The sequence below is a fragment of the Myotis myotis genome, unplaced genomic scaffold, assembly GCF_014108235.1.
Source record: "Myotis myotis isolate mMyoMyo1 unplaced genomic scaffold, mMyoMyo1.p scaffold_m19_p_1, whole genome shotgun sequence".
Taxonomy (NCBI): Eukaryota; Metazoa; Chordata; class Mammalia; order Chiroptera; family Vespertilionidae; genus Myotis; species Myotis myotis.
In genome coordinates this window covers 160,706,570-160,718,333 of record NW_023416313.1, presented here as the reverse complement: position 1 = coordinate 160,718,333, position 11,764 = coordinate 160,706,570, and the positions used below count along the sequence as shown (strand labels likewise).

General features: G+C 40.1%; 1 protein-coding gene across 10 annotated transcripts in view; it reads right to left on the bottom strand.

Annotated features, from left to right (window-relative positions):
* Positions 1-2,024: 2,024 nt before the first annotated feature.
* Positions 2,025-11,764, bottom strand: part of GANC (glucosidase alpha, neutral C) — a 77,325-nt gene continuing 67,585 nt past the window's right edge. For 8 of the 10 annotated variants that reach the window (XM_036298530.1, XM_036298531.1, XM_036298548.1 and 5 more), the window contains 4 exons: positions 9,924-10,037; positions 8,620-8,732; positions 4,237-4,340; positions 2,025-3,657 (listed from right to left, as the gene is read on the bottom strand). In XM_036298530.1, the coding sequence (XP_036154423.1) occupies positions 3,548-3,657; positions 4,237-4,340; positions 8,620-8,732; positions 9,924-10,037 (441 nt within the window). In that variant the 3' untranslated portion in view covers positions 2,025-3,547. Of the gene's footprint in view, positions 3,658-4,236; positions 4,341-8,619; positions 8,799-9,923; positions 10,038-11,764 lie in introns of those variants that run through there. The other 2 variants (XR_004965978.1, XR_004965979.1) reach the window with 2 other exon arrangements.

Genomic DNA, 11,764 nt, shown 5'->3' with positions numbered 1-11,764 from the left:
ACAGTTGATCTGATGAAGATTATGAAGCAGTCTGCAGCATCAGAGATAAAGGTATTTTCTTGTACTGGGGTTCATAATTAACTCAATTTTTTCATCCTATTCACATGCCGTAGCTTATAAGCCTTAAACCAAACGTTTAAAAGATACCAGATATAGAGAACTGCCCAGCAACATTGCTTTTAAACTTCTTGTTTTAAAATAGTTTAAAACTTATAGGAAAGTTGAAAATAGAGTCTAGAGGGTTCCTGTACACCCTTCACCCAGATTCTTCAATTGTAATATTTTAACACATTTTGCCTATTTTCTCTCTTTGTCTCTGTCTCTGGCTCATACATACATAAATTTTTTCGGAGACACTTGGGAGTAAGTTAGAGATATAATGGCCTTTAATCCATAATACTTTGGTACATATTTCCTAAAAACAGGGAAATTCTTCTATATAATCATAGCACACCCTTAAAATTAGGAAAATTACCATGTAATCACAAGATCCCATTCAAATTTTGTGAACTGTCCCAATAATGTCTTCTGTAGGTCCAGAAACCAGCCTAGGATCACACATTTGTTGTGATGCCTCTTTAGACCCTCCTCCATCTGCAACAGTTCCTCAGGCCAGTTTTTGTGGCCTTCACATTCCTCAATTTTGGTTTATTATAAGTTTTACTTAAAGGAAACCATTAAGTAAACATTAATAAAAAACATTGTTATATATATATATATATATATATATATATATATATATATATATAGTTATTTTAATAGTTGCATAATATTCTACTGTATGAAAGGGCTATATTTAACCAATCCTGTGTTAAAGGACATTTACCTTGTTTCTAGTTTTCCACAGTATAAACCACATTACAATTAGTAGTCATGAGCAATGTATGGGTTTTATGGGTGGAATTACTGGGTTAGAATATGCAAATTTAAAATTTTGGTATAATTGCCGGATTGCCATGCTGAAAGATTATACTTATTTAAAATTCCACCATAATTCACAAGGATGCCTTTGCCCCACACATTAGCACTGGACATTTTTACTTTTAATCTTGGCTAACCAGACCAAAGAAATCATTTATTTGATTATTAATGAGGCTGAACATCTTTCATGCTGTTTAAATTTCTTTTGTGGATTGCTTTTGCCCATATTTTTATTGGAAAGTTTCTGTTTTGTTTTTTCCTTTATTTTATTTTTTCCCATCACCATTTATCTCCCCTATACCCTGCCCCACCTTGCTCCTTCCTTTACCCCCAAACAGTTTCTGTTTTAAAGTGATTTGTCAACTCATTACTTGGCATTTAAGTCTTGAGGGAAAGACACATTATGCATTCACTTTAGAGCTTTGTTTGAAGCTCTGTTGAAATGGTTCTAGTTTCTTACATAAAACCAATTTCCTGAGAAAACACATGAAGATCTAGAAGGTAATAGAACAGCTGTTGGCCAACTCAGCCCACATAGCTCTCTGGTACATACCTTCAGAAATAGGAGGTGGGTAAAATGTGAGAAACAATAAAAGCAGAAAATGATGAAAAACACACAGGCTACATTTCTCTCCACTCAATGTTTCTGGTTAAGTGTTTCAGTATAGTTCTGGGTCAAGACAGAGCAGTTCCTCACTAACTTACTCTGGTAGTTCTTGTTTCTTTCTTTCCTCCAAAAAGATTTTAAATGGAAGGACAGATATACAATAGATGTTGATCTGAATGTAGGTCTTAGTTATTTAGGTTTAAATGCTATTAAAACCCACCATTTATATTAGGTAAGAGCACCTAGTTTTCAGGCAAGGGAAATTTGAAGCTGGGAAATAAAACTTAAGCTAATGCTGGCTTCTTCCTTTCTCCTTAATTGCAAAACTTACAGAAATAGGAGCAAAAAATCTGTATATATCTACGTAAGCTTATATATGGTGCAAAACTCAAATCGCAACTGATACAATGAAATATGTCCACAAGGAAATGCATAATGTTTACTACTTCTAAAGAGAAGAGTCCTTTGTCAGAAAAGTAAATCAGAAACAAATATATTCAATTCTCACTTTTTAATCAATCAAATTCACCAGTTAACCAGTTACAGTCAATACTTACTGAAAGCCAAGTGTAATGGTACTCTGGCAGATATAAGAGAAATATACCATGCTCTTGAGGGACATACTATCTAGCAGGGGAAAAGGCAGACAAATCTGAAACATTAGGTAGGGGACAATCCCTGAGAATGCCAAGGTAGAGCATATATTGTAACTGGGGCAGGATTTCAGAGAAGGGGAAGTCACTACTCATGAGGAGTGGGGGTGTCTAGCGTAGTTAGAGAGGCTTAGTGAAAAAGCAGGATTTGAGTTGGGCCTGGACAGGTGGTCAGATGGTGAGATATGCATAGGCAGAGGGAAGAGGGTGGATATGGGGGCCCAGGGAACAGAAGGCACAGAAGTGACAGGTGACAAATCGCTGAGTGAGGAGGAGTGCTGAAGACGTGAGGCTGCCCCAACAGATGCTGTGCAGGCAGCTGGAAGTCACTGAGGTCTCCAGAGCAGGGAGCACCCTGATGGACAGGTAGGCTGTAATGTTATATCCCACATCAAGCTGTTCTAGAGCCAGAGGCAAAAGGAGAACTCAGTAATACTGATTCTATCCTATCTATATTTAAAATGTTGATATTTTGTTAATTATGGATTTTTTTGCATTAATTTTGAGTTTTAAAATGTTGCATTTAAATATGATTTATTTTGATTACTATGGTTTTTTTGTGTCACACATTTCTTTGTGCCCAAGGTAAGTGCCTCACTGGCTTTACCCTGGTCAAAGCCATGTGTTCTATTTGTAAAGTACAGTGATGGGGACATGGGTATTTACTTTATTATTATTATTAATTATAGCTTATTCATGCTGCAAATATTCTTTTGCTTAGTAGACAGTATTTAATAAAAACAATTAAGATAAATTAAAATTTTGAGATTAATTTGGAACTTTGGTGCCCGAAAATCATGACTGAGAAAAGAACCCTTTGTACTCCTGAGTCAATCTCTAGAGAGAATTACTCCCTCTTGCTATAGTACATGCAGTGCAGGCAGAAAAGGGTTGTTGAAAAGATACTGTGGGGGATCCTGGAGGCTACTGCTCACTTGGAGATAGGCCTCAAGCAACTCAGCTGCTCTAGCCAGAGTGACTGTACTGCATGGCTAGAGACCAGCAGCCATGAATGGGCCACACTCACATGGAACAAACCCATCCTGCCATGCTCAAGGAGAAGCCACTCACTGGGCACAGCGCTGACAACAGGGCCACAGCCTAAGAAGCAGTGAAAGGTACATGAACTCTATAAACGTCTCAGGGCTCCTTGCATCTAGGAGAAGAGATGGTATTTTGACGCAAGGAGTATTAATAATACGTCTAAAAATGTAAAACCTGAAATCTATTGTTCAGTAGTAAACTGATGACTAATGAAGGATTTTTTTGAGCCAATTAATGGGTAGCACAAATCTCAAAAAAGGCCAAGGGAGAGGCTGAAGGGTGCAGGCTGCTCCCTCTACTCGTCACCAGATGCACTTCTCTGTCACTTAACGTGGACCTCCCAGTCAGTGCCAATGTTCAGCGAGAGGTTCTCCAGGCTCAGGGTGAATGTTCCGGCACAATACGTAAAAGCCACAGGCTGATCTTTACCATCTGAATATCAAGACAATAAAAGGGAAAGTTTGATGAACATCTAGGAGAGAAAATTTCTTTCCTGTATCTGAAATCTTTCTGACTTTGTCATAAAACTTTATTCCCTACTTAGGAGAATTTTACCTACAATTTTTACCCATGGACTTTTAAATATGAAACACTCCCATGGTTTGAATGCAAGATCAGTTGAAAATAAACTGTAAGGAACAAAGTGGTTTGTCTAAGAAATTCAGTATGTTAGAAAGGATGCATCTCAACCTATGCCCTTTAAGAAATTCCATAAACACAAGTAGGGCTTCAGATATCTACAGTTTAACAAAAATAGTCAGAGAAGCCACACTATTATTTCAAGCCCAAGTTAATTTCCCTTAGAAAAATATCAACAGCTTACAGTGCGCAGAAAGACCAGCTGATGAAGAGAGGCAGGCTGGCCTTGCTCCCTCTGGATAGCAGTATATTTGACCTCTACCAGGAAGTGTAGAGTCCACTTGGCTAAGACATTATGTCAGTTTTAGGGCTAATCACCTCTTCACCTTAGATATTTCTATGTTTACAAAAATAAATGGTTTGTTTCCTCACCAGATGAGGGGGTGGTCACAGAAGATGGCTGCTTCTTGAGGCCTAGGACAAAGATCTGCTCCACCACACACTTGCTGGTATAATGACCCCTCTCATCAGCACAACTGAAATAAATATACATAGCATTAGGAAAAGAAGAGAAAGAGGGGTTTGGACTGGTTACTAGGCCCAACATCCCCAGACTTTTAGTTACCCTTCCTCCTTTTCCTATGGAAGCCTGAACCATATAGTTATCATATTTACTAGGAAGAAAGGATGGAAACAGGTGACTCTACATGCTGAGGGCTAAGTAACCAGTAGCTAAACCAATGTCTCTTTTTAAAGAAGTCATTTGGAGAGAAATCAGCTAAGGACACTGAAGTCATAAATGTGACTTGGATACAGCAATCAAATAGTAAGAAATCAAATACTTGTTGAATGGTTGAATAAATGGGACTAATGGGAACTTAAATATAATTTTTTTTCCTTAAGAGAGGGAAGGAAAGAAAGATGGAGGTAATAAGGAAGAGAGGTGCATGGAGTGATTGAAAAAAATTATCCAGGGGACTCTGGATCAAGATGGTGATATAAAAGGTTCCTGAATTTCCCTCCTCCCATAGATGAACCAAATGTAAAGCTATACATGGAGCAAGTCCCTTTGAGAGATATCCAGAAACTAGCTGACTGACTCCTACACATACAGTGACTGAAAAAATACCCACATCAAAACAGGTAGGAATGGCTGAGACACACTCTCTCCATAACCCCCAACCCCAGCACAGTGCCATATAATTGGGAGAGAACCCCAACCCCCAACTTCTCCCTGAGGAATGAAGGATCTGGACCATACTTATAGACCCAACTTTTAAGTCCCCCACCTGAGGATTAGGCCCCCAAATCACCTAACTCTGATAGCCAACAGTGTTTATGTTCACAAGTTCTACAGGGTTTTATCAAACAAAGAATGGGTGTGCTGTGGCTATCCCCTCAGGACTCAGCACAGAGGGAGCAGGCAAAAACACCCATTTCCCAATTTCTTCCCGGAAGAGGTATGGCTACAAATTTTTACAGCTACTGCCTGGGGGTCCAGCTTCTAATCAGCCTGCATCTAAGTGCTGACTGCACTCCCCAATTTGGTTCACTGATGGATCTTGGTACATCCTCAACTACTGGCAGCCACTAAGAGCAAAGATGGCCGCTTGGATAATCACAAAAGCTTGAGAAGCAACCAGAAGCTCAGGCTGGGCTGATTGATGAAATTCATCTCCTACACAAAACCAATCTATTAGAACTGAAAGAGGTAGATGTTTTATCTAATGTGCAGAAACCAACACAGAGAATCAGGGAATATGAAGAAACAAGGGAGTATCTTCCAAACAAAAGAACAGGATTAGTCTACAGAAACTGACCTTAATGAAATAGAGATGTTATTTACATGGTAGAGAGTTCAAAATAATGGTCATAAAAATACCAATGTCTGATTGCAAACTATATTACAAAGCTATAGTTATCAAAACAGTATGGTATTGGCATAAAAACACACATCAATCAATGGAACAGAATAGAGACCCCAGAAATATAAAATAGGGAAAGGATAGTCTCTTCAATAAATGGTTTTGGGAAAACTGGATAGCTGCATAAAAATAATAAATAAATAAATAAGAAAGAAAGAAAGAAAAAGAAAAGAAATTGGACCCCTATCTTTCACCATACACAAAAATCAACTCAAAATTGGTAAAGATTTGAATGTCAGACCTGAAACCATGAAACTCCTACAAGAAAACATAGTGAGTAAGCTCCTTGACATTGGTCTTAGTGATGATTTCTTCTGGACTTGACACAAAAAGCAAAGGCAACAAAACCAAAAATAAATGTTACTACATCAAAAGCACAACAAAGGAAACCATCAACAAAATGAAAAGGCAATCTATGGAATAGAAGAAAATATTTGTGAACCACATATCCAAAAAGGATATGTCCAAATATATAATTAACATCCAAAATATAATAGGAACTCATGTAACTCAATAGCAAAAAAATAAAAATAAAAAAAATAATAAAATAAAATAACCCAATTAAAATTGGCAAAGTACTTGAGTAGGTATTTTTCCAAAGAAGACATATGACTGGCCAACAGATGTATAGAAAGGGGCTCAATATCACTTATCATCAGGGAAATGCAAATTGAAACCACGATGAGATGTCACCTCACACCTGTTAGTATTCTAATTATCAAAAAGACAAATGCTGGTGGAAATGTGATGAAAAGGGAACCCCTGTACATTGTTACTGGGAATGTAACTCATATGACTGCTATGGAAAACAGTATGAATGTTCTTCAAAATATTAAAAATAGAACTACCATATGAGCCAGCAATTCCACTTCTGAGTATATATTTGAAGGAAATGAAATAAGTATCTCAAAAAGATATCTATCCTCATGTTCACTGTAGGATTATTCACAACAGCCAAGGTATGGAAACAATCTAAATGTCTGTCAATGAATGAATGAATCGATAAGATGTGGTATCTATCTATATCTATACTAATAATAGAGGAACATGCAAATTGTTCAGGATGCCATCACAGTAACCATAATGACTGAACAGCAGGCTACATGGGGTGAGAAGGCCGGCAGGGGGGTTAGTGAGGGACAATCAAATGACTGAACAGCAGGCTGTGTGGGGTGACCAGGCTGGTGGGCGGGGGGCCATTGGGGGTGACCAGGCTGGCGGAGGGGAGGTAGGTGGGGGTGACCAAGCCAGCAGCGGGGGCAGTTGGGGGTGACCAGGCTGGCAGAGGGGACAGTTGGGGGTGACCAGGCTGGCAGGGGGGGCAGTAAAGGGTGACTAGGCTGGCAGGGGAGGGGAGTTGGCAGTGACCAGGCCGGCAGGGGGGGCAGTTAGGATTGGGCCTAAACCGGCAGTCGGACATCCCCTGAGGGTTCCCAGATTGGAAAGAGTGCAGCCATGAATTTCGTGCACTGGGCCTCTAGTATATATATAAAGCCCTGCTATGCAAATAGACCAAACGGTGGAACCAACCAAACAACCGGTTGCCATGATGTGTGCTGACCACCAGGGGGCGTGCATGGAACATGGCGGGTGTTGGCAGCAGGTGCAGAGTGCAGAACATGGCAGGTGTCAGCCATGGCGGGATGGTGGAGCAAGTGAGCAGGGGCACCAGACCAAGATGGGGTGCCAGTTGCTGTCATCGGGGTGAGCCTCTGGTTGTTACTGAAAATTCTTTGCTCCTGTGCACTGTGGTCCTGCCTGGTGCTTGCACCTGCTGCTGGAGCTGGCCCCTCTCGCACCTGCTGCCAGCACCAGAGCCGCCGCTCGCACCTGCTGTTGGTGCCCGGCACTGGCCCTTATCATTTGGCGCCATCAGGTGTGAGTGGCAGCTGTCGGTCCCGATCGCCCCTCAGGGCTTCTCCAACTCCCCTTGCTCCTGAGGGGCAATCGGGGCCAGCAGCCACTGCTCACACCCACTGACAGCGCCGGCTCCTCTTGCACCCGCTGCTGGTCAATTGCTCTGCGCTGTCAGTGGGTGCGAGTGGGGCCGGTGCTGTCAGCGTGTGGGAGCAGTGGTGGCAGGAGCAGGACTGCCAGCAGACAGGGGACTTGGGGCCACAGTGGGAGGGGCCGGGTTGGGGCGCGGAGGATGGGCCAAGACCCGCCCTTGTGCCACCGCAGCCTTGCGGCCCACAGTTCTTTTCAGGGTGCACGAATTCGTGCACTGGGCCCCTAGTATATACATAATAGAATATTATTCAGCCTTAAAAAAGATGGGTATCCTGCCATTAATGACAACATGGATAAATCTAGATGGCATTTTGGTAAGAGAGATAGGCCAGATAGAGAAAGACAAATACAGCATGGTACCATTTATATGTGGAATGTTTTAAAAAAAGTTAAACTCATAGAAACAGAAAGTAGAATGGTGGCTGCCTAGGAATGGGAGGTGGGTGAAATAGGGAGAGGCTGGTAAAAGGGTACAATCTTTCAGTTATAAGATGAATAAGGTCTGAGGTTCTAATGTATAACCTGGTGACTATATTGATACCATGTTATATAATTGAAACTTGCTAAGGCAGTAGAACTTGTGCTCTCATCAAAAAAAGGTAAATGTGTGAGGTGACAGATGTATTAATTAACTCTGTGGTGGATCCTTTCATAATGTGTACATATATCATATCATCATGTTGTACACTTTAAATATGTTACAGTTTTATTTGTCAATTATACCTGAATGAAGCTGAAAAAAAGTAAAGAAAAGCACTCCATAAATGGCTTTCATCATTAACTTCTTAAATTGTATCTTAAAATATCAGCTGTGTATTTGAGGATATCAAAAGAATAACATAATTTACTTCAGAAAACACAGATTTTTAGCTGTCATTACCTGTTGCTCAAAACACCTGAACAGAAACAAAACTTCCTGTGTAAGAATTGCTGCTTTTGGAGGTATTGGAAAGAATGGCCGTCATCGAGATACAATTCACCCACCGCAGAACCCTAGAGAGTGGATCCAGGTAGAGAATGTGGTTATATAATAGTTTTCTGGGGAAAGGAGGCCACGCCCTAAAGGGAAATAATAGATTTAAAAATTTGTGAAAAATTATGGTGAACAGATGCTTAATATTCAAGCTGTACAAAGTAGTCATACAATCAATACCTATTAGTGAAATAATATAAATAAGGAAATCACATAAGAGGAGCACAAAGAGTTAGGCCTTCTTGAAAGAAATTTAAACCCGAAGTATGGTCAGTGGCATAGGTGGCTTCTCTGAAAATAGGATCCTAGAATGTGATAACAGGTCATAAATGAAAGCGAAGTTAAAAAAATTAGTGTATAATGGATGAGATCAACTCTCTTTAGTAGACACTCCATGTAGGGAATGATATCTAGTTCCTACTTTTTTTAGGAGGAGGAGTCCCTTTGCATGCCATTCAATGTCACAGCACTCCACATGGCAGCTTACTGTTTGGACAATGCTTGGTGTGCTATGGATCTTGAGTCTCTTGTATTTTATTCTGTGGCCTCTTATGTGTCTGAAGGCCATAGTTTGGCCCAATAAAACATGCCTAAGTGAAACAGATGGAAAAGAAGGATGTAAAAAAAAGAAAGCTGAATTATTTTATAATACTTGCATGAGTAAGAAGTTGTGTTTGGTACTGCATTTGGGCAAATGGATAGGAGAGAAATCTGCTTTCTCATTTTGGCTTAAAAGTACAGATCGATCCTTCCAGGCTTTACCCACGGAGATTTCAGTTGTTTGAGCCATCTGATGAGAACAGAAGTCATTGTGTGTGTGTGTGTGTGTGGGGGGAAACGGGGGTGTCCCCAAAATGTTGTACTGATACAGATACCTTTTTACAGGAGACTGAGTTTCAGGGACAGGCTGCCTAGGCCCCAGTGACCTTTCAGACCAGTGGAATCAATGCCAAGTTGCAAATCACCAAAGGTCACAGTGCCTCAGAAGAAATTTCTATCATTTCTAGTTCTCAGAGCTCCTTAAAGAACAGCCCCAGGCAAGTCAGACAAGTTAGACAATGATTCAGAAATGATTAAAACTTTGATTTCTACATAAACATCTGAAGCACCTATCCCATAGATGGGGTTCACCACTTTTACACAGTGTCACACACTCAAGGGGCTACTACTAGTAACAAATGAAATGTGTAAAGGTAACATTTTCCAAATACCTTAGTGCTTAGAGCCACCCGGAGTCCATATGGGGAATCAGTCATCCAGCCTGTGGATTTTCCTATAGTTGTCTTTATAGGCACTATACTTCCACCTCGTTGAAACACTGGTATCTATAACAGAGCGACACTCTCAGGGAAGGAGCTTTCATAGAAGGCAATTTCAAAGTAGAATTTAAAAATGTTTCACTGTACAAGACTCACATTCCTTACACGTATGGATTCAAAGCCAATATAAATTTATGGGGGCCCTGGCATTAAAAGGAATAGAGTTCAAACACTAAACAAACTTCTCACCCTTCATCAATTTATTACCTGTTCTGCCTATCCTATAAGTAGCCTCTCCTGGTTTATATCTTTAATTTTGCTGTCAATATAATAGACATGTTTATTTCTAGAGCCCTGCTAAAAAGTGATTTTTTCTGTCTGTATAAGTAGGCCCAGATGTAGATGTGTGTAGATAAAAGATGGTAGTTCATTTGTTTGTGGAAGGTGACTTTTGTTCTTATTCATTACAACCTATACCAGTGATGGCGAACCTTTTGAGCTTGGCGTGTCGGCATTTTGAAAAACCCTAACTTAACTCTGGTGCTGTGTCACATATAGAATTTTTTTTGATATTTGCAACCATAGTAAAACAAAAACTTATATTTTTGATATTTATTTTATATATTTAAATGCAATTTAACAAAGAAAAATCAACCAGAAAAATGAGTTCATGTGTCACCTCTGATACTCGTGTCATGGGTTCGCCATCACTGACCTATACCCATCTTGCTCCCTGATTTCCTGGATCATCAGGATGAATGATTCAATTCTGAGGATAAATTTGTGAAACTTCTGTTATAGAAGCCACCAAGGGCACTTTAAGTGACTCTAACAACAGGATTGGAGAGATGACCCATACCTCCGGGTCTTCTGGAATGCCATTCCCAGCAGGGAAAGCCCAGCCCGTGTCCTGTCTTCCAGGATGGTTCCCTGTAAGAAAGCTCCCTGGATCACCAAAGGGAGTGTACTTTGCTCTGAGTAAGTACAAGCAGGGAGAAGAGTACAAGAGTCTCAATGAAGGTGGGAGTGAGGGTGGAGTAGCTAAGATGCCCACCCTCTGCTTGACTTGCCGGTGGCAGCAAGAAGTAAAGCACATCTATCTTCCCAACCTCATCAGCCAATCTCATTTCTTCCCCTCAAAGAATGAGGTAGTAAGTTAGTGTGAAATGGGATCTAGTCTCAGTTCTACCATAATCTAGCCACAATCCTGGACAAGTAAGTTCACCTCTCTGAACCTCGGTGTCTTTACCTGTAAACATGAGAGATTGGAGTAAATGCAAGTTAAAGTCTCTTCTAGGTCTGAAAGTTGACATCTGAAATCATTTTCTTTATAATGAAGTTCATATTGCTACTGATAATTAAACGAAAATAACATCAATACCTATTTGTTAATCTTCACACTACTTAGGGCTTGTGGTGATGGTGGTGATTCAGCTGCAGGAGCCACCTTCCCTTCAGAAATTCTATCCAGATGGGCCACTTTGATTCTAACATCATAACTGATTGCATTATCTTGGGCCTAGAGGTCCAGGGTTATAATTCAAACATGTTTTTTTGACTTGGTCCAGTAGAAGGACATTCTGTATGTCATGTGTGGTAACTACCATGTTTGCTTTCTGTGTTCAGTGTTATTATTTTTCTTAGACATATACATGTAAATATATGGGAAAAAGTTGTTTGTACTTTATGTTTCATCAGAGTATGTTATTTTTACACTTTTCTCATATTTTTACAGTTTTATTGAAGTAATTCACATGCCATACAAGTCACCCTTTTAATGTATATATAGTTAA